This window comes from Eimeria maxima, genomic scaffold (assembly GCF_000499605.1).
Source record: "Eimeria maxima Weybridge genomic scaffold, Emw_scaff760, whole genome shotgun sequence".
NCBI classification, from domain to species: Eukaryota; Apicomplexa; class Conoidasida; order Eucoccidiorida; family Eimeriidae; genus Eimeria; species Eimeria maxima.
Window position 1 is genome coordinate 1 of NW_013566746.1, and position 18,362 is coordinate 18,362.

General features: G+C 52.5%; 5 protein-coding genes across 5 annotated transcripts; 2 read left to right on the forward strand and 3 right to left on the reverse strand.

The window, feature by feature from the left end:
- Window positions 1-1,498: 1,498 nt before the first annotated feature.
- EMWEY_00042420 (replication protein A2, putative) lies at window positions 1,499-2,999 on the reverse strand (the record flags this gene model as incomplete). Its single annotated transcript, XM_013482764.1, has 4 exons — window positions 1,499-1,552; window positions 1,830-1,987; window positions 2,498-2,662; window positions 2,903-2,999. The coding sequence occupies 4 exons, from the start codon at window positions 2,997-2,999 to the stop codon at window positions 1,499-1,501; spliced, it is 474 nt and encodes a 157-aa protein (XP_013338218.1).
- A 481-nt stretch (window positions 3,000-3,480) lies between these two features.
- Window positions 3,481-8,624, forward strand: EMWEY_00042430 (ATP-dependent RNA helicase, putative; the record flags this gene model as incomplete). Its single annotated transcript, XM_013482765.1, has 12 exons — window positions 3,481-3,748; window positions 3,989-4,070; window positions 4,272-4,707; window positions 4,984-5,085; window positions 5,602-5,826; window positions 5,991-6,052; window positions 6,247-6,401; window positions 6,691-6,824; window positions 7,175-7,300; window positions 7,567-7,713; window positions 7,965-8,179; window positions 8,303-8,624. 12 exons carry the CDS (start codon window positions 3,481-3,483, stop codon window positions 8,622-8,624), a joined length of 2,274 nt encoding a protein of 757 aa, XP_013338219.1.
- Window positions 8,625-8,884: 260 nt separating this feature from the next.
- Window positions 8,885-10,642, reverse strand: EMWEY_00042440 (hypothetical protein, conserved; the record flags this gene model as incomplete). Its single annotated transcript, XM_013482766.1, has 3 exons — window positions 8,885-8,992; window positions 9,286-9,892; window positions 10,098-10,642. The coding sequence occupies 3 exons, from the start codon at window positions 10,640-10,642 to the stop codon at window positions 8,885-8,887; spliced, it is 1,260 nt and encodes a 419-aa protein (XP_013338220.1).
- Window positions 10,643-11,429: 787 nt separating this feature from the next.
- EMWEY_00042450 (chromatin organization modifier domain-containing protein, putative) lies at window positions 11,430-12,170 on the forward strand (the record flags this gene model as incomplete). The annotated part of the gene is made up of 1 exon (XM_013482767.1): window positions 11,430-12,170. The coding sequence occupies one exon, from the start codon at window positions 11,430-11,432 to the stop codon at window positions 12,168-12,170; it is 741 nt and encodes a 246-aa protein (XP_013338221.1).
- Window positions 12,171-14,277: 2,107 nt separating this feature from the next.
- Window positions 14,278-17,303, reverse strand: EMWEY_00042460 (hypothetical protein, conserved; the record flags this gene model as incomplete). The annotated part of the gene is made up of 5 exons (XM_013482768.1): window positions 14,278-14,934; window positions 15,220-15,672; window positions 15,786-15,959; window positions 16,132-16,701; window positions 16,833-17,303. The coding sequence occupies 5 exons, from the start codon at window positions 17,301-17,303 to the stop codon at window positions 14,278-14,280; spliced, it is 2,325 nt and encodes a 774-aa protein (XP_013338222.1).
- Between the last annotated feature and the right edge of the window lie 1,059 nt (window positions 17,304-18,362).

The following is an 18,362-nucleotide window of genomic DNA, read 5'->3' on the forward strand; positions in this document are numbered from 1 at the left end:
TGCTGCCGCTACTCGTGTCATCGTTTTGCCGTTGCTGCTGCTACCTCTGCTTGTGTTGCTGCCCTGCTTTGGGGCCTCCTGCTGCTGTTGCTCCACATCTGTCTTGCCACACAGCAATGGCGTGCAGTAGAAACCCTGAAATGCTTCCTCTTCGCGATGCCTGTTTCGTCTCAAGCCACCATGCCCTTGTTGAGCACTGCTAAATATACCTTCTCGAGTTCGAATGAGACAATTATCCCTGTGCCTACGCAACGCATCGCGCTGTTGCTCACAATTTCCCTGCGTCGCTACGCCTTCGCAGGCTTGCCTTCAGACCACTGTTCCGAATCGTCTAGAGGTTAGGACAACACGTTGTGGCCGTGTAAACCCAGGTTCAATTCCCGGTTCCGACACTTTATGCCACAGAATTCGTAGCCCCTAGCTGCCCCAACCCACGACTCCAACAGCGCGTCTTGCCATCCCAACATTTTCATAGCCACCTCGGCTCCACAGCTCTGCAACCACAACCAAAGACCCCGCATCACCCACTCTGCAAACGAATACGAAATATATACACAAACAACAAATACAACTTCACCAACGACTTGACCACAGCAAATGAAATGTTAGGGAGTGGGCTGGACCGCAAAAAACATTGGGTTGGCCTCTAGTGAACACTGGCAAAGAAAAACATTGTGCATGCATTCTGGGGGAGACTGTCCGAACCAGGAATTTAACTGTTGTCCGAACATCTAGACGATTCGGATCAGTGACCTGTAAACAAGCCTCCGAAGGCCCAGATAGGCAAGGAAGTTTTGACTGCAGTGAAAATCATGAAACGGAAGTACGCGGAACATAATGAGGCTAGCAGATGAAGACTTCTATATAACAGTTCAAAGGAGTCGTCGGAAGGAGCAAGCGGAAAGCATCAAAAAAGGAGCTACTGGCATATGCGGGTAATACGGTGGCGTCTGGCTGCTGGCGGGTGAAACAGCAAGTCATTAAAAGGCTTCTATATTCGGTCCAGTACAATATGCTCACTATTGTGAGTAATTTACAGGAAGCCACGCCCACTCCTTTACTTTTGCTACTCTGCAGTGCTGTTGTTGCATCTGAACTACAACTAAAGCTTACAAAAGTAGCAAATGCATAGATAGCGAAGACAAAGCTACATTCCCAATATCAGAAACTACCTTTGCACGGCAGGGAATAGTCCTTCTGTCTCGCCTGTGTAACGCCTCAGCATCCGGTTGTACGAGGCATCGAAGGGGACTATCGGAAGAGTTGGGTACAAGGGGTAGCATATTACCAAGCGAACCGGCGGTCAAGCACATTCAATGCAGGTGCTTCGGCCATTCGACGTCGTTCTCCCCTATTCCCAATGCTCAGCTATGATGTTAGTCAAAGGCCTGATAGTCAAAGCATGCGGCGTGTGAAGGCAGCACTCCGCACTGCATAGTGTAAACAGAGGATACTGCCCTAGTACAAGAGATCTAAACGCTCAAGTACAATGTGCATATCAGCATCTCTGAGCTGCCCGTGCCGCTCTGCCTACGTTCAGCATCGTGCCGCTCTGCGCACGCGCATATGCGCTGACGCAAGCAAGTACAGGGAGCTCTCTTCAAAGTGCCTCTCTGTGCGCGAAGACTAGAGGGGCTGCCCAGCACTAGTTCAGGTGGTCGTTGCCTGCTCCCGCTGAACGTTATCCAAATGGAAAAGCAGTTTGGGCAGAGTGCGCGGCCCCCTGAATTCGCTGTGCACCGACGCAGACACATAAACACTAGACGAACCTGATGCAGAAGTCCAATAGATCCAGGCACCACACTACATAAAACTAACGAAGTTCTCACCTGAGGGACTCCGAATGGCTGCTGCTGCTGCTGCGGCGGCGGCGGCAAGTTCATCGGCTGTTGCTGGCCAGTTGACGGGACGACGTCAGGCTCGTCGTTGGGATACTTGAGGCGCAGATAAGCAGCTTGGCAAGCAGATTCGTGATAAATGAGGTCCGCTGCGGCAGCAAAAGTAGCAGCATCAGTAGTACGGAGGCAAAACCACACGGATACATGGCTAATATTGTTCACGCAACCCTCATATCGGCACTTCCCGCCCAGAATTTCGTACCTGCCGTTTGTGTCTGCCGTATTGCATGCACACGAAGGGAAGGCTCGCTTTTTCCAAGCAAATTGATAGAACCGAAGATCGTAACTAGGCCCCCGCAACACAAGGCATCCTGCACCGAACCTCAAGCTGAAAATCTAAAAGGATGTCGTTGCTGCACGGTGTTTGCACACAGGCAAGTTACTAAGTAGCTAGCCCCCAGATGGATGGATGCACCTAATACCAGTGTTTAGGGGGTAGGTGATGATGCCGAAGCCAAGGAACCCCACAGTGATCAGCAACGCCACGGAAACGAAGGAACAGAAGGAGTTTGCTGGATGCCATTTTGTGAGGCAGGCAGTGGTAAGAATCCAGTGGCTGGGTGGCAGTATTCGAACAGAAGGCGATGCGAAAAACATACGGATAAATGGAAGGGCCAAATCTGAAGTGCAATGACCTACAAGTATTTGGTTTTGACGGTACTCTGTCAGCTCGTCTCCCACTGTATATTCGCATTCTATCCTCCCAGTGAAGTCGTCAAGGGTAAACTGAATCCGCGCGCTTTGCAGTGCCGATTCAAGCGTCTCTGCATGTAAGAAGCACAATGCCCACGGACAACGAAGATTGAGAGGCGCACCGTCTCCTACCTCTGTGTGCATATCTACAGGGACTCCTCAACCAGTTACTGACCCCCTGATGTGCATCCATACCAGTCAATTCGCTGATAATGACTGCATAAACAGGTACGTATAAGAATGACACTTTTACAATCTGTCGACCTATTGGAAGATGTAGATCGCACGCTTGCACACAAACCGTTGTTCACCTCTGGAAGGAGCATCCACTACCCCGATAAGCTTCACCAGATGGAGAAGGGGGCCAGAAGGGAAGTAAGATACTTGCAGCGAGCTCGGATCTTGCATCCAGGCCTTGTACACGTGTGCTGCAACGCCAAAACAAAGGCAGGACGTGCATCGTATATCATAAAACCCCGCAAAACCAATGCGGCGTAACACCGACAACTCAACAGCGATGAACACAGACTTCCAGCAAAGTGCAAACAACAGCGAAACAGCGTGCCAGCCACTACGGTCGAGTCTTGTGAATAATATTAAGTATCTGCATCAGAGCTACAGATAGAGGCTAACCTATCTTCACGGGAATAAGGGACAACTGAGGCCCAGAGGGCTGCTGAGCCTGTGTAAGAAAATTCCCTGTTTGCAGGAAGCCCCCGCCTCCAAAATAATCTTCTGCAGCCCCAGAACACACACAATGAGGAGAGGGTACAGATAAGGGCATATGCATTCGCAGTAGCTGCTAGACTGCCTCGATAAATAGCACGTAGCTAAGGTCAGAGCATCTAAATTTTGTGACCGCAGGTGAACTCAATCGTATGCGTGAAAAATGGGTGGAGTAGATGTCTCATTCTTGCCTCCTCCAAATCCAGGAGCCGCCCCTCCACCGAAGAAGTCTGCCACGCCTCGCACTTCACCGACGCCACCCGCGGCTCCAGCATCGCCTGTGGCTGCTAGGGAGCCCTGCGCAGGGGCCCCTTGGCCATACGGGGTAGCTCCTGAACCGTCGAAGCCGCTGAGCCCAGCGAAGCTCATGATAGACCCGCAGGATTCCTGCAGTGGTTATGTGCCAGTTGTAATTCAGAGCGCAGCAGAAGGTCGCTTAAGTGCTGGCTCTTGAACGTTTATAGGGATGATACTGAGTGCGACGCGCTGGTTGTACGGTGTAGTCTGCCGACACCTTGATCTGTAGTCCCTAAAGAGTTCATATAAACACCCACCCACCCGCACGCCACAGGGTATGACGTGCGGCCCTATTGTGACAATGTGGTAAGAAATTCGGTCTTTTCTGGCGACAACAGTGTTACAATATGTGTATGTTTTTTGTTTCTTGCCAGACATGAACTTGCCGCCTCAGCAACACTACGGGCCAGACCTGGGGCCCCAGTCCGACGGGGGCCCCACAAAGCCACTCGTGGGGTGAAAATGGTTTAAGGATGGAAAGCTGCTCTTACTTATATTTTATGCTCAAATATTTGGTCTTCTACTGTTGATTCATTGTTTATTAGTCTTGTAAAGCCCCCGCTCAGGGGCAGGGGCACCTTGCCGCCCTAAAAAGCCGAAGGTGCTGCGGTCGTAGACTAGCGAGTGGAGTCCAGAGCTAATCTGAGGGCTTTGCAGACGAGAAATGGTTCAGGACAACATTTTCGCGCTTCTCTCTAGGGGAGCGTCCCTCCACAAATGCAGCGCCTCCCTTGATTCCCCTCTGCTGCAAAAACGGCACCAACGAGAAGAGCAGCCACATGAACCGCAGCAGCAGAAAAAAGCCCCTGCAGAGGATGGGAGGACGAAGGGGCAAGTAGAATCTGCGATGCCCTGCTCGGCGGAGTGCGTCCGTGCTCGGCACTCCATTGCCGTAAAGGGCCTAAATGTTGTCCCCTCTCCTTTCCTTTCTTTTGGCGATCAGATGCCCTCCGGAACAGCGACAGCAGATGCCAGGGGCATCCTCTCCGATGGCGATCAAAACTCTGAAGAGGGCCCTAGCAGGCTTCCCGCTTGGCTTGTCTCCCGCCTGCAGTCTCTTGGTTACAAGCAGCCGACCCCCATTCAGATGCAGGTGAGGCACCCACCTGCCGGCTGCCTATGCCTAACCTAGAACTTCCAAACTGATATCTGCATGCACCTTGTATCTTGGTAAAGTCATCTTCCCTACTCAAAGTGTGGCACCTCAAGCTACAGTACAGGTTTTCTGTGGTGCTGCCGCCAGGAAATCGTCTAGTTTATGAAAATACGGGTGGTGTGTTGATGTTTGTCAAACGACAGTCCCTCAAAAAAAATAACTGGCCCACCAACAGCTGCTTATATAAAATATGTGTTTCCATGTGCACTGCAGGCGCTGCCTCTACTGCTGAAAGGACACCACATGCTGGCCTCGGCCCCGACCGGTAGCGGGAAGACCCTTGCTTTCCTGCTTCCTCTTATTGCCTGTTTAAAGGTTTGGTGACACTTATTCGTGTTCTGCAATCCCCTTGTTCAATAGTTCCTCTGGCGGCTTCTTGTTTCGTTTCGTGTTCGTGCGTTTGCTTGATCTGCTTCCAGCTCCGACGCGCTGCTTTTGAGCAGCATGCTACCTACATGCACCGTCATTTGTGTGTACATGCTCCACACGGCGTGCCTGCTTAGGCTGCAGTGGAGCGGAGTGTTAGAACGTGAATCGGATGCCGGGTGCTTGCATTAACTGGCTCATTCAGGCTCCTCGAAACGCATTCGGCCGGTTGGTTGTTCTGTCTCCTACTCGGGAGTTGGCAAGACAGAGCCTCAGGACCTTCGAAAAGCTTACAGGCATGTATTGCATTCTAAACAGGCAATGCAGCAGCGCTAGCCGCAATAAGTGCAGCAATGGTGTATACGCTGAACTGCAGCCTGTGTTTCCGTAGTGAAGGTTTTACTGCCAACCCAAAATAGCGATATAGTGAAAGTTTGCATGTTGACATACTTGGCTGCATACCAGGATAGATGCTTTGTTCAGGCAGTGATATTCCCAAACCTTTTAGCAACCATAGGGAAAAGCGTGTGCATCCGTTTTCTGTGGAACGTCCTGCGGCTTGCGTTCGGCTCAGACGGCACAGGCTTCAAAGCTGCATTTCCTCAGTCACATCCAGGGGCTCGATACGGCGCTGCGGATGCTGTTTTCGCGACTCCTTTGGCTCTGTTGACGTTGCTAAGGGAGAAGAGGGTAAGGAATTGTCTCTACAACGTGACCCATAGTTGCAGTGAACCCACACTATATGAGACAGATACCTTGAGGAGGGGAGCAGTTGAAGAAGCAACTGATATCACCGCTGAAAGAATCCGAGTTCACTAACCGGCATCTGGGGGGCTGTTGTACTGCTTCTTCAGCTGTTGCTGACGGACTGCAACCATCTTGTTCTCGACGAGGCAGATCGGCTTCTTGATTCAGAGTGGGTCGCAAAATTGTTTTTAGATATCCACGAGGCCTTTGCGCTGGAGTGGTTGCTGCTGCTGAGTTTGTTGCGCATATTAGTGCACTTGTTGTGCACCCTTTGATTTTGCTCGACCCACCGTCCCCTCAAGGGTGCCTAGCTGTGTTGTTGATCTCACTTGCCTGTATTGGATGGGCTGCCGGTTGTCTCAGCTTTTCTCCCCAAGTCGATGCAATCCTTTCCGAGCTTAAGAGCGCAGCATCGAGCACGAAGCGATTGCATATTTGTCTCTTTTCCGCTACGCTACCTCCTTCTGTAGTGCTCCTGGCCGAGTCGATCGCTTACGGTGCTGTCCACCTGAGTGTCGGTGGGTACAAGCTCAGAGGCCTGCAGTTATCTCCGTATGGGGAAACCAGAAGGCGCGGTTCCAACGTCTGTGTCAAGCTGCAGAGACATCAAGGCAGTTTTACGCTGCTTTTGCATGTTAGCCTGCTGCTGCATTTTGTATTGCAGTGTTCATGAATGAATCATGAATGAACCCTCCTGCGGCACGGTGCGTGCGACTGTAGCTGATGGTGCTGCTGTAGCAGCCAATGGTGCTCAAGTTCGAACATGCGCACGAGACTGGTTTTGTGTCCTCCTGCTTGTGCGCACAGGGAGGGCCAGCGCCGCGGCTCCTCAAATTGAGCAGGAGTTGGTATTCTGCACAACTGAGGCTGGCAAGCTCTGGGCGCTGAAGACACTTCGCCTGGAGAGACGGCTCATACCCCCCTGTTTGATCTTCGTTGAGGCACGTCTAGACATATGCACGCACAAAGCTCATTGCATGAGTGTGTGCACCTCTCATTCATTGCTCGGCTGTTCCACCTAGTTATGTAGCTCTTGATGCAGCAGTTGCGGGCAAGTGTACCTCGGGTCACCACGGCGTCATCTGTGGACTGCATTTGCGTCTGCATTTATCGTTTCATGCGTTCAAACTCTCTTGATTTATTATTATTATCTGTGCGCATATACGTCGCCAACTATTCCAGTCTAGTGCGAGGGCCCTTTGCATATTATTGGCCTACTTGCACGCGCATTGCGGCGATAGGTGTGCTCCCTTGTAGGTGTCTTGCTGTGTGTTTGTGGTTGGATACGTAGACGCAAGAACGGGCAAGTGAGTTGTTGAAGGAAATGCTTTCTGACGGCATGCCAGTAGACTTATTGCATGCGGCAAAAAGCAAACAGCAGAGGGATGCAACCGTGGACGCTTTCAGAATCGGAAAGGTGGGGCCGGTTCACCAGCTTATCGTTACAGTGTGTGCATGGATGCGCGCATGCTTTTGTATGCCAATGTTGTAGCCGGTAGCGGTGAACCTTGTATTGCTTGCCCGAAACACCCAGTAAACTGTCTGGCGGCTGCGCACGCCCAATAGACGGCGAGAGAGGGCAACAACACGCAGCATGCCGGTGGCTGCTCAGAGGCGTGGAGCTGCAGGCTTAAAGACAATATCTACATTTTTTTTGGTTATGTGCATGTTGCGTGCTCTTAGATATGGTTCCTGATTTGCACTGACCTCGTGGCCCGCGGCATCGACTTTAAAGGCGTTGCCCTCGTAATTAACTTTGACCTACCCGCTTCCACTTCGGTGTATATTCACCGAATTGGCAGAACTGGCAGAGCTGGCAAGGAGGGGAAGGTGAGCCTTTCTACTGCAGTAGTGTGCCCACTGGTGTACGGGACCCTACGGCGACTCCAGCGGATTCTTTTATGGTGTTCTACTCAACCCTGGTGTGTATAGATTGCTTACGCGTCCTTTGGTTTGTTGGATGTGCTCCTTTTGCTGTATCTGTGGTTGATTTACTTGCAGCTTTGTATTTGTCTGTGAAACTTTACTTTCCGGTTTTCGATTGTTTGTATTCGTATCTTTTTATACGGTGGCTCCCTTAGGCGCTGACATTTTTCACGTTGGAAGACGTTCCCAGACTACGCCCAATAGTGCAGATAATGCAGAAGAGCCCCAACAGCAAAATTCCATCGTTTTTAAGATCTAAGCTAACTCGCAATCTGAAGGTCAAGGGACATCAGAACTACAGGAGTAATGCACCTCTCCAGAAGCTAACGGGGTCTCGCCGTCGTCGGAAGCCCATACGGCCGATTGCAAGGTAGAACGGTAGAGCCGTGTCCACACTATGCACCTAGAAGTTTGCGACTTTCAGGTGCTGCCTCTGGAAATTAACCCTCTTCCGAGTGATTGGGTGTCTTGTTTTGTTGCTTGTGCCCCTCAGAGCAGTAGCCATGAAGGCTAAGAGACGATCCTGGGCCATCGCCGCGTCTCTCGCCAAAAAGAAGCGAGCGCAAGTGACCGAAACTGCAAGTGTTGAAGTGCCCGATGGTACAAGTGCAACGGCGGCAAGCAGCGCTAACAGAGACAGGGAAACCAAAGCCGGGAAGGAGAAGAAGACACGACAAAAGCACGTAGTCACGGCAAACCATAAAGTGTCTAAGACCAAAGTAGCGCTTTCTTCTAGTAAGAAGCATCCTGCCACCCGAACTGTACGTCGGGGAGGTTGCCAGCGGTCAGCGGCACAGCCAAAAGACAAAGGCTAGCAATACGCGAGCAGAAACAATAAGGTCGTTTTTCAAATCCTTATGGGAGAGTTTGTTACTTTTTCCTTGCTTGAGGACACCTGAGGTCGTCTTTTGTACTGAATGAGCAGCTTCTGCCAACGTAGCTCCCCTGCACCTGCTGAACGGTAGCCGTGCGCTGGTCAATAGCATATCACGTCTTCGTTGTGAAATACACAATTTCTACACATATAAGGGAAATGAGAAGGCAGCCGCAGCGCGTCACGCCATAGATTAAGCGATTATATGCAAGTAAGGTCGAGCTCACTCCCTTCTGTACACAGCTGTTCAGAGGAGGCCAGGGTGAGACCCATGTCCTCCGACAGTGCCCCGCAGAGGGTGTCTACACACTGCAGCAAGAGCAGCTCGCAAACACGCAATAACACGGCACTCAGGGAGTTACAGAAGACGTTTATTAGGGGGCATCAATAATTTATAGGGTACTTGCAGGCCTGCAGACTTCTAGGGGGAATGTATGTGAGCTGCGGCTGCCAAGCTCGCTTCTACTGCTGCTTCCGAACCCATATCCGGTGCATCCACATTCCGGGGCGCAGCAGCAGCAGGCGCCCACTCTCATGGGCACGGAATAAACAGGGTTGGATGTGCTTGCCTCAGATAAGGTGCAGTTGGGTTTGTGTCTTACATTAGTATGGGTCTCGGTGGCGGATGCTGCTGCAGCTTGCTCCAACTGCAGCTGCTGCATGGCCTCCTGCAGGCGAAGCCTGTTCTGAGCAGCTGCTGCCTCTGCTCGGCCAGCCATTGCCTCCACTGATGCAGTTAACGTGTCGCAAAGAGCCGACCTTCGTGCGTATTGTATGTACAGCTGGCGTAGCTGTTCTTGCATTTCACGCTGCTGCTGCTCCTCAGTAGCAGCAAGCGCAGGGTTCTGAGAACCTCCCAGCAGAAGCAACTGCTTGCTGAGTCGATCTGCATTTTGCTCCTCCCCACGGATCTTTTCCTTTAGTTCCTGCACTTGGGAGGCGAGCACCTCATTGCGTCTTTCCACCTCCATCAGGGCTTGGCGGCTCCTATCCAGCTGCTCCCCCAATAACGCCCTGCTGCCGCTTCTGCTGGCCGTTACGGCAGCTGCAGCAACGACGTCTGCCCCCGTGGGACCTTCTGGAGCTAAGAGGGCTTGCAAGAACTCCTCGGTTTTCCTCCTCTCCTCAGTCTGTTCTTTCCCATAGAAGCTCTGCACTGACACGATTACCTTTTCTACTTGGGCCTGCACTGTGTGAAGTGCCTCCTTGCTGCGCCCGGTGTCACAACAACACACCCAGGGTCCAGTCCATTGCAGGGGGCTTCCCCTTCCCAACGCCATTTATCTCTCCTGACACTTCCTACCTTTCCCACATTAGAGTATAGTTGAAAGTGCATGGGTAACGGGCCCCAGCATGCTGCATAGGGTCTTCAACTGCGACCCAGAAGTGACAAGGTAATTAGCTGTTAGCCCACAAGTTTTGGGATATCTCGGAAGGTTCTTCCCGCCTGACCCGTCCTTCCCCGTTTTCTACGGCCTGCAGGTGAACGGTTGTTTTCTCCACCTTTTTACTTGCTTGATCATGTGATGCCTGCTTCGCGGCGTCCGCGAGGGTTTCAGACAGACGCAGCAGCTCGGACACTGCCTCTGCCCCTGCACGGAAGAGGGCCTGCAACTCTAGAGCAACACCCACCCTCTGCAGCATGAATGCAACTAGGTTCTGAAGCAGCTTGAGTTGGTCTTTATGCGTTTTTACTTCTTGCACCACCGACATTGCTGCTCGCTCCGCAGGGTCACTTGGCACACCGGTGTCACCCGCCTGAGGGAACTCCACAAGCCCTTCTTCACCTCCTTCGGCAGGGAACTGTGCGGGCTCTATGAGGTACTGTAACTTCAGCAAGGTTGTCAGGATAAACTCGTTGCGGCTGTCCTGTCCGCCGACCGGCAGAACACACACAAGCCCAAGGCTTCTCATCGCTGCCACCAACCGGCGAAGTGACACAGCGGAGACGAAACTCATCTAGTCTAGCAGAGTTTAATGGCCATCTGTCAAAACTAGATTGATCTATAGCTGTATAGGACCTGCGAGGCGAATCTACAGCCAGTGGGCACATACAATTCTCAAATAATAATGGCCTGCATTTCTCTGGCACTGGAGTTTGCAAAAGAATGCATGCTTTTATCAGTTGATCTTACTACTCGGTCAGCAGCAGATACACTGCTGACATATCTACGAATGTCTGAACCAGGAATCGAACCTGGGTTTACACGGCCACAACGTGTTGTCCTAACCTCTAGACGATTCGGACCAGTGACGTTTCTCAGCGCTTAGCTCTACAATCCACACTACTCTATCTATTTGCTACAGTTCTGCTTTGAAGTCAAAGATTATTAAGAAAGTGTATATTTAGTTGTTACACCAAGAAAAATGCAATGCTGTAGAGGCCCTACGAACTCTTTAGTCTACCCTAGAGACGGCTGCAATAGGCCAGTGACCCTTGGTCCGAATCGACTAGAGGTTAGGACAACACGTTGTGGCCGTGTAAACCCAGGTTCGATTCCTGGTTCGGACAGGTTTGGTTGGTTAGTTTATTAGTAGCTGCACTTTTCCGCCTTGTCAGTGATCGGGGACTCGTGGGGTTGCGCGAACATGTGTGTTTATTAGCAGTCGACTTCGCCGTATTGCCTTCTGCCTTCTTTTCTCCTTATCGCCTGCATGCAGCCTCTCAGCATTGCTTACCGCGTAGGATATTCTGTTTCGTCATAGTTGGATTTAGAGTGTCTGCCTGAAAACCCTCCCCTGAACAATGGGAAGATCTAGAGGTCGCGTCCTAAAGGGTCCCCCGCTTCTCCGTCTCTACTTGACTGGTTTCGGCCCATTTGGCGACGTTTCCGAGAACCCCTCCGCCACCCTTGTGAAACAAGTTGCAGCAGCTCTTAGTGGAGAGCAGACCTGTTCTGCTCCGTCTCCGAGTCACCAACGAAATATCCCCCAGACTGCTTGCTCCTGCATGGAGGGTGAACATGTCAGAGATCGGGTTTCCTCCCCAGGTCTCCCGGTCCCTGGCGCTCCCGTGGGGACTGACCCTATTGACTCTTCGGGGATATTTGAACTTTGCGGCTGGGAAGTTTTGGAAGTTTCAGCGGCGGCAACTACAGATGCTGTGCCTCGGATCCATGGTGCGCTCCGTAGAAGGAACCAAAGGAGAAGTTTTCTTGAGCCCGCTACGGGTACCACATTTCGTGGTGCTCGAGAACCCCAGTTGGAGCCTGAAGAAGGCCTAACAGAATCTGCAGCAGACATGACTGAAGAACCACTGGCATTGGCCTTGCACTTCGGAGTTAGCATGCACAGCGACAGCTGGCGACTTGAAATGCTTGCAAAAAATGGTAAAGCGACTAATTTCGGTATCTTCCACTTCTTCATTACGCAGCCCTTGATCACACTTGCCGTACTGGAAACCCTCGGGATGCCTGAACGGAAACCGTCGGGAGGCCTTGCCGGTTTTGTTACTGCTGCCCTCTCTGGTGCCGCTGTTGTGGTGTGAAGATGCCCGTTTTCCTTGTACGGACAGCCGTGGCTGTCGTCCTGCTACTGACGTTATCACGGATTCATTGCCTCTAGAGGCTTGCCTGTGTTCATCACTTTGTCTGGAGGTCAGCGGAGCGGATGTTTTCTTTGAGAACAACTAGTTGTAGTAAAATCAAGAGGAAATAAGAAGTTACCCGCTGTTTATTTACAGTAATTGAGTCCTTCTTAGAAGCTTCCCTGAAGACTTCTACCCTGCGTGTGTCAAAGTGCATTCTAATTCCGTAGGAATACTTGCGGTTACCTTGTGTGCGTTTCGCTGGTTGCTGCTGTGGGCTCCGTTCAGCCTGTTGCTGCTGACCTCAGACGGCAGGGTTTCCCGTGTAGTGTTTCCGAAGACGCGGGTTGTTTCGTTTGCAATTTTGTGTAGTGAGTCTTTCACTCTCACAAGTTGCATATTTTGCTTCATAGTTTCACAGGACTCGCCAGCTGCCGTTTCATCTCTCTCCCCCGCTGGTGCTGATGTGTGTGGCTCGATTTGACTGCAGTTTCAAGAGTTTGCAGGAGGGGCAAACTAGCGGAGTCACCACTCTGTTCGTGCACGTAAGCTTGCAAGGTCTACAGCCAGCCACCTGGCTATTTACTCCCAACCTAGCCAGCTGGCTAGCTAGGCAACTGGTATGGTTGCTGGTCAGCCTTGCACCTTTGTGTCGGTGACCTCTAATTGACACTGTATCTGTGACTGGGGCATCTCTCGCATGACTGTTCTGGTCAGATTCCTCCCTTCTCCGTGATGAGTGTGGAGAAGCAGTTGGCAGCAGCTTTGCGTCTACTGACCATGCTGTCTCGAAAAGAACCCGTCGAGAGTCAAGGGGCTAAACCTCACGAGGGGACACTCGGGAGGCAGGGAAGGTGAAAGGAGCAGCCGCGTGCCTCTCTCGGGCTTTGAATCTCCTTGCCTGTCTGGCCACCGGAGTTAGCTGCACGTGGACATATTGAGTCCACAGGTCCGCGACAGGGAGGTAGCTGCCGCCGCTAGCCGGCAGCCTCCCCTGAATTCCCAGCAAGGGCAAAATGGACTTCATGCGGCAACTGCAGCTTATGGGATTCGTCTTCCTGTTAAGACATACTGTGCCAGCTGTATGCGAAGAAAATGAGCAATCTTGCTGCCAGTTGCAGCTTTCGAGGAACGTGTGCTCGTTGGGTAGCAGCGACTTGCTAGCTGCAGCCGGCTACAGCAGCTGGCTGCAGATAGCCGACGATCTGTTTTGCCTAGCGCATCAGGACTCAACTATTTCTGCTCTTGCTAATGCCAGACTGGTCCATGCTTGTTACGAGGGCAGGTAGGGTCGTTTTAAGGACGCTTCTTAGCGCTCCCAGCAGACCTACTTTGTCTAATCAAAGATGCATACACGAGAAAGTGCGCTTGGGGAACGGCCACTGGGGTGCTTTAGTCCTTGTGAAGAGCAAGCTATGTATGTTTGCATGCATGCGAACGCATGCATGCAAACAGCATGCATGCGTTCGCAAGCGCAGAAGCGCAGAAAAGTGAATGGAGCTGCAAGTTTGGATTGCAGATCAACACTTCTGCGCGGGAAAGGAGTTGCGCGCTTGCGGACAGATATTTTGTGTACACAGAGCAGCATAGCCGCACGCCCAACGGTAGAAACCATATATCCGGAAACTCAAGCAAAATGCTCATCCGAACAGCTGTTGGTGCGGTCCTCCAGACCATGGTGCCTGATGGGATTTCAAGGACAGAACGCAGCTGCCGCACCACTATCGTCGCCAGCATGAATAGAAGCGGAGTGACACAGTAGCAGCGACCGAACAGGATAGGCAGAAGGAGCGGATATCTCAAACAAGAGCTTTGGAGAAACGTACCACATAGCAGCTAGTGTGACAGGGCACCATTATGGGGTTCTGGGGGCTTTACGACTTCAGTTCGCTCCCAGAGTAACGTCAGTAGGCTGGTTACCGCCTCGTGCCGACGCCTTCTGCTGCTGCCGCTGATGTTCATCTTCCTCGTGGTGTTTCTGCTTTGGGAAAATATAAGGCACTTATATTTTATATGCGTGACGGCACAGGGCGATCCTTGTGTCTGCTGGTGGTCGTGCCGCTGCTGCTCACCCCGCAGAGGTGTTGCACCTTGGTTGCTGCTCCTGCTCAAGCTGCTGTGGTGACATGCCCTCGCGTCTCTGCTGGACCCCTTCAGACTCACCTGCTCTACGCCACTGTTGCGTCACGTGTACAAAAAGCTCGGGATAAGGCTTGTTTGAGGGCATGGGCAAGACTTGTGGTTGCTGCTGCAGCTTAATTGAGCCGTGCCTGTGTAGTGACAGCAGGTGGGAAAATGTGCAACAGGCTGTGCGGGGGTCAATGCGGCCTATCGGCAACAGCCGACTTAATGGAATTGTGGATGCGTTCTGCTGGTCTTGGTGCTGTTGTTGCTGCTGCTGGGCCGGTGACTCTCCGCCCGGCAATTCGGGGTCTGACACATCAGGGTGCGTGAGAGCATACTGCTGCAGAAGTTGTCTAAGCCTGAGAGAGGTAACGGCTGTTCCATGAGCCTCGTGGTGATGTTGCTGGTGCTGTTGTTGCTTCCCCTCCTGCTGATGCTTCCCCTCTTGCTGTTGCTGCTTGTCGTCGCTAAATTCTGTGGGGCAGCTGTCAAAGTCAGGGAAGTCCCCGTAGGCTAGTGCCTCAAGAGATGCCTCTGAAGAAGGGGCACTCCGCCCGCTAGCTCGCCGGCTGTTCCCCAACCGGGAAGTGCTCGAAGCTTCCTAAGGCGCATGCAGCAGCAGGAGAAGCAAAAATACGCAAACGTAGAACACAACTGCAGCTCAGCAAAGGGGTTGCAAGTGGCTTTAAGTGCACCAAGAAAGAGCCCGGGGTGCGCGAAACAGCACACTAATGCAGCTGCACTTCTACAGCCACAAGCCGCACCAATTATTGATAACCAGGGAGAAGTAGAGCAACGTGATGCTGTGCTTGCTTTCGCGTGCAGCAGCGGCAATAGGGACAACAGAGACAACAGCAAGAGCAGCACGGCAATGAAAGTGTCTTACCGATTCCCTTGGCATTTGAGTGAGGCGTGTTTGCGTGGCCCTCTGCTGCATGCTGCTGCTGTCGAAGATGCCTCGCAGCACCTCCACGTACTCGCCGCTGCCCATAATATCCCCGCTTCTGCGCCTGCGGCTGCTGCTGTCTTGCTGCTGCTGCTGCTGCAGCTCAGCCTCAGTGTAGAGTGTAAATTCTCCCTCCCAGTCCCCACGGGGACACGGAGCCCCCAGCACTGTACTGTGCTGTTGTCCACCATTTTTGTTTGCTGCAGAAGCAGTATACAAGGGCCCGGAGCTGGAAGAGAGTTTATTTAAAATTCTTTCTGTAACAGCGCTGCGGACGTCTGTAACAGCCGCTGCTGGCTTGTGAAGCAGGTTCCACGCCTGCTTGCTACCAGAAACAAGTAGCTGCTGCTGCATCCACCAGTAAAGCTTAGCAACGGGGTGAATGCCGTACAGCTGCGTGACAGCAGAGGCAGCACCGGCACGCTTACCCATGCCAAAGGATGATTCTTACCAGCAGCTGCACCGGTAGCAGCGGCAAACGGTTCAGGTTCTATGGGACGACATACCTCATAAACTTCAGCACTTGTTAGTACTAGGTGCGTCGCAGCATGGAGTCGGCGCGGAGGACCTGCACTCTTGCCCGTAGTGTTGAGCAGTCTGGGAAAGGCCGTATTATTGCTGCTGCTGCTGCTTGCTGTTCTTCGTGATATGTTGATGTCCAGCTGTACACCGTGGCCGTACTGCAACAGACGTGGGAAACAAACATTATTAGAAGGAAGGAGCATTAGCCAAGAAGAGATCCCTTGAACCGTCTCCTGGTGCATGCAGGCAGCACTAGCAGCGGCAGCTGCTGCTCACGCATTTTCTTCGAGCGCATTTCGGTCCTTCATTGATATGCTGCGCCTGTTTTACACAATCGCCCTGTTCTGACTGCTGCTGCAGCTGCTGCTGCTGTTGTGCCTCGTAAGTTTCCTGCTGCTCCTCGTCTGGAAGAGGGTCCCACATATCTGCAAAGTCAGCAGACTCAACTTCTGGGTCTTCTACTCCGTCCCCTGCTAAATCACCTGCTGCTGCTGAGGCAGTTTTTTCAACTGGAACAGCCGCTGCTGCGCTGGAAGCTGCTGCTGCTGAGGGGAACGGGAGATGGTTGTCAGGGCCGCCGAACGCCCACCGCCTCCATGACATGCCAGGAGCACGAGTTTCCCCGGCTGCAGCAAGAAGCCTTTCGTGCGAACCGACTTGATGCTGCTGTTGCTGCTCAGGATGACTCTCTCCGGAGCGAAGAGGAGTGGCCACAGCAGCCCAGCAAGCATTGAAGAGGTCTGGAGCTCCCCGTTGCAGCAATAGGCTGGCGCTGTCCCTGCTGGCACTCACACTTGACTCTGCCTCAAGCAGATGATTGGCGAAGACGCTGCCCAATCGTCTTAGGCGTTGTTGAGACTCCTCCTCTCCTTGATTGTGTTGCTGTTGCAGCTGGAGATGCTGCAACAGTAGCACAACATACACAGAGGTGTACAACTTGGTGCCTGCTTCATTTAGGTGTTGCAATCTCTGCAAGCCTGTTCGGACTCGTTAGCTGAGGAGGGAGGATGCAGTGAAGGCCAACAGCGTACTGCTGTTCGCTCCCATATTGCCTCTGCTGCCTCGTCTGCATCTTCCTGCCTCTCTTCTCTGTCATCTTGTCTGCGGGAGCCGGCTGTACGAACCCTTTTCCTTCTGGAATCCTGCTGTTGCCTCCCCACTAGCTGGTGATGTTCGGTGATGCTATGGCTGCGCCGATGGGCTTGCTTTTCTGGGTGAAGAAGACGCCGCAGCAACTGAAGAGCATCCGCTGCTAGCAACATCCACTGCTGCAACACCAACGAAGCTGCGCCGCGTATTACGAGAGCCTGCTGATGCACCGGCAGAGCCTCTGTGCTGCTGCTGCTGCTGCTGCTGCCTCTGCTGTGTCCCCCTTGGTCTTCCAGTAATGCTACAGGTAGAAGTAAGGCCGAAAGAAGACTGGGTAGCTCCAGCCGTCTCAGCTCTCTGTCGTTGATGTGCTGCAGCAGGCATAGCACTCGATTTGCATCCGTAGATTGCATGTCACAGGAGCATGCCTGCAGTAACGAAACACCTGAACGGGGAGGTAGAGGCCCAGCCTATGCCCACAGATTACCTTAGAAATGGCCGAATGAGCCTTCCGTGTGCGGCGATCGCCATCAGCTGTGGAGATGGAGAGAGGAAGTGACCCGATGGCGAGCAGCTGGCCAAACAAAGCTGCAAGGCAAAGGACAGCGAAACCACCTATGCGTGTATTTGTACCAAGGGATGCATATAGAACATCTACTTCAGCAGAGTCGAAAGCTGTACGCACACTTGGGGTGATGCCTTGACCCAACAGCCACCAACGCGTATCCTTGGCCCCCGGAAGTCTCCATCGACTGTCTCCGAAATCTCGGGTTGGTCTGCCAATTGGCTTGTTCCAATTTACGCTGAGTGTTGTGGACAACGCACAGCTCAGCACACAAAACACACACCCGTCCGCACACGAATAGAACTCTTTCGGGTTGGTTTTCTTCGCTTGGCGTGCACCTAAACTCCTTCAACGAGTTAAAGGGGCAGCTGGTAGTGTTACACTTTGGAGTACTATCGAAAAGTGGCTGAATGAAACCTGGAGTGGTGGTGGGTTCTGCAGACAGGTAGCAGGGAAGGAAGTCCCAGGGGAGCAGGAGATTCACAAGTGCTGAGGAATAGGTGGCAGCTGCTTCTTTTCTTCTGTGGGACGTAGCGGTATGCACGTTAGCAAGTGTAAGTAGAAGTGGCAAGGATGCAGGTCAACTCACTTCTTTGCCTCCAGAATGGCCAGCTTGCTCTAATTAACCGTTATTAAGGAGCTTGGAAGCCACTTTCACGACGGAAAGTAGAGAATGAGGAATGGCGAGCAGGATGTGTGTGTTTTGGGATGGGGTTTTTGCTGCGTAGGGTGTTTGAGACTGGGAACAGACTCACAGCTCGATGGTCTGGAACGCGTTTTCGGTTACGTCTTTAGTAACAGCACCAAAAGGCTAAACTTTTCATTTCCAGGTCGAAACACTACGTGGACGACCCGTGGCCAACTCCAGAGCCACTGGAGCCGGCGACCATAGCCTGCGCCCCCCCCC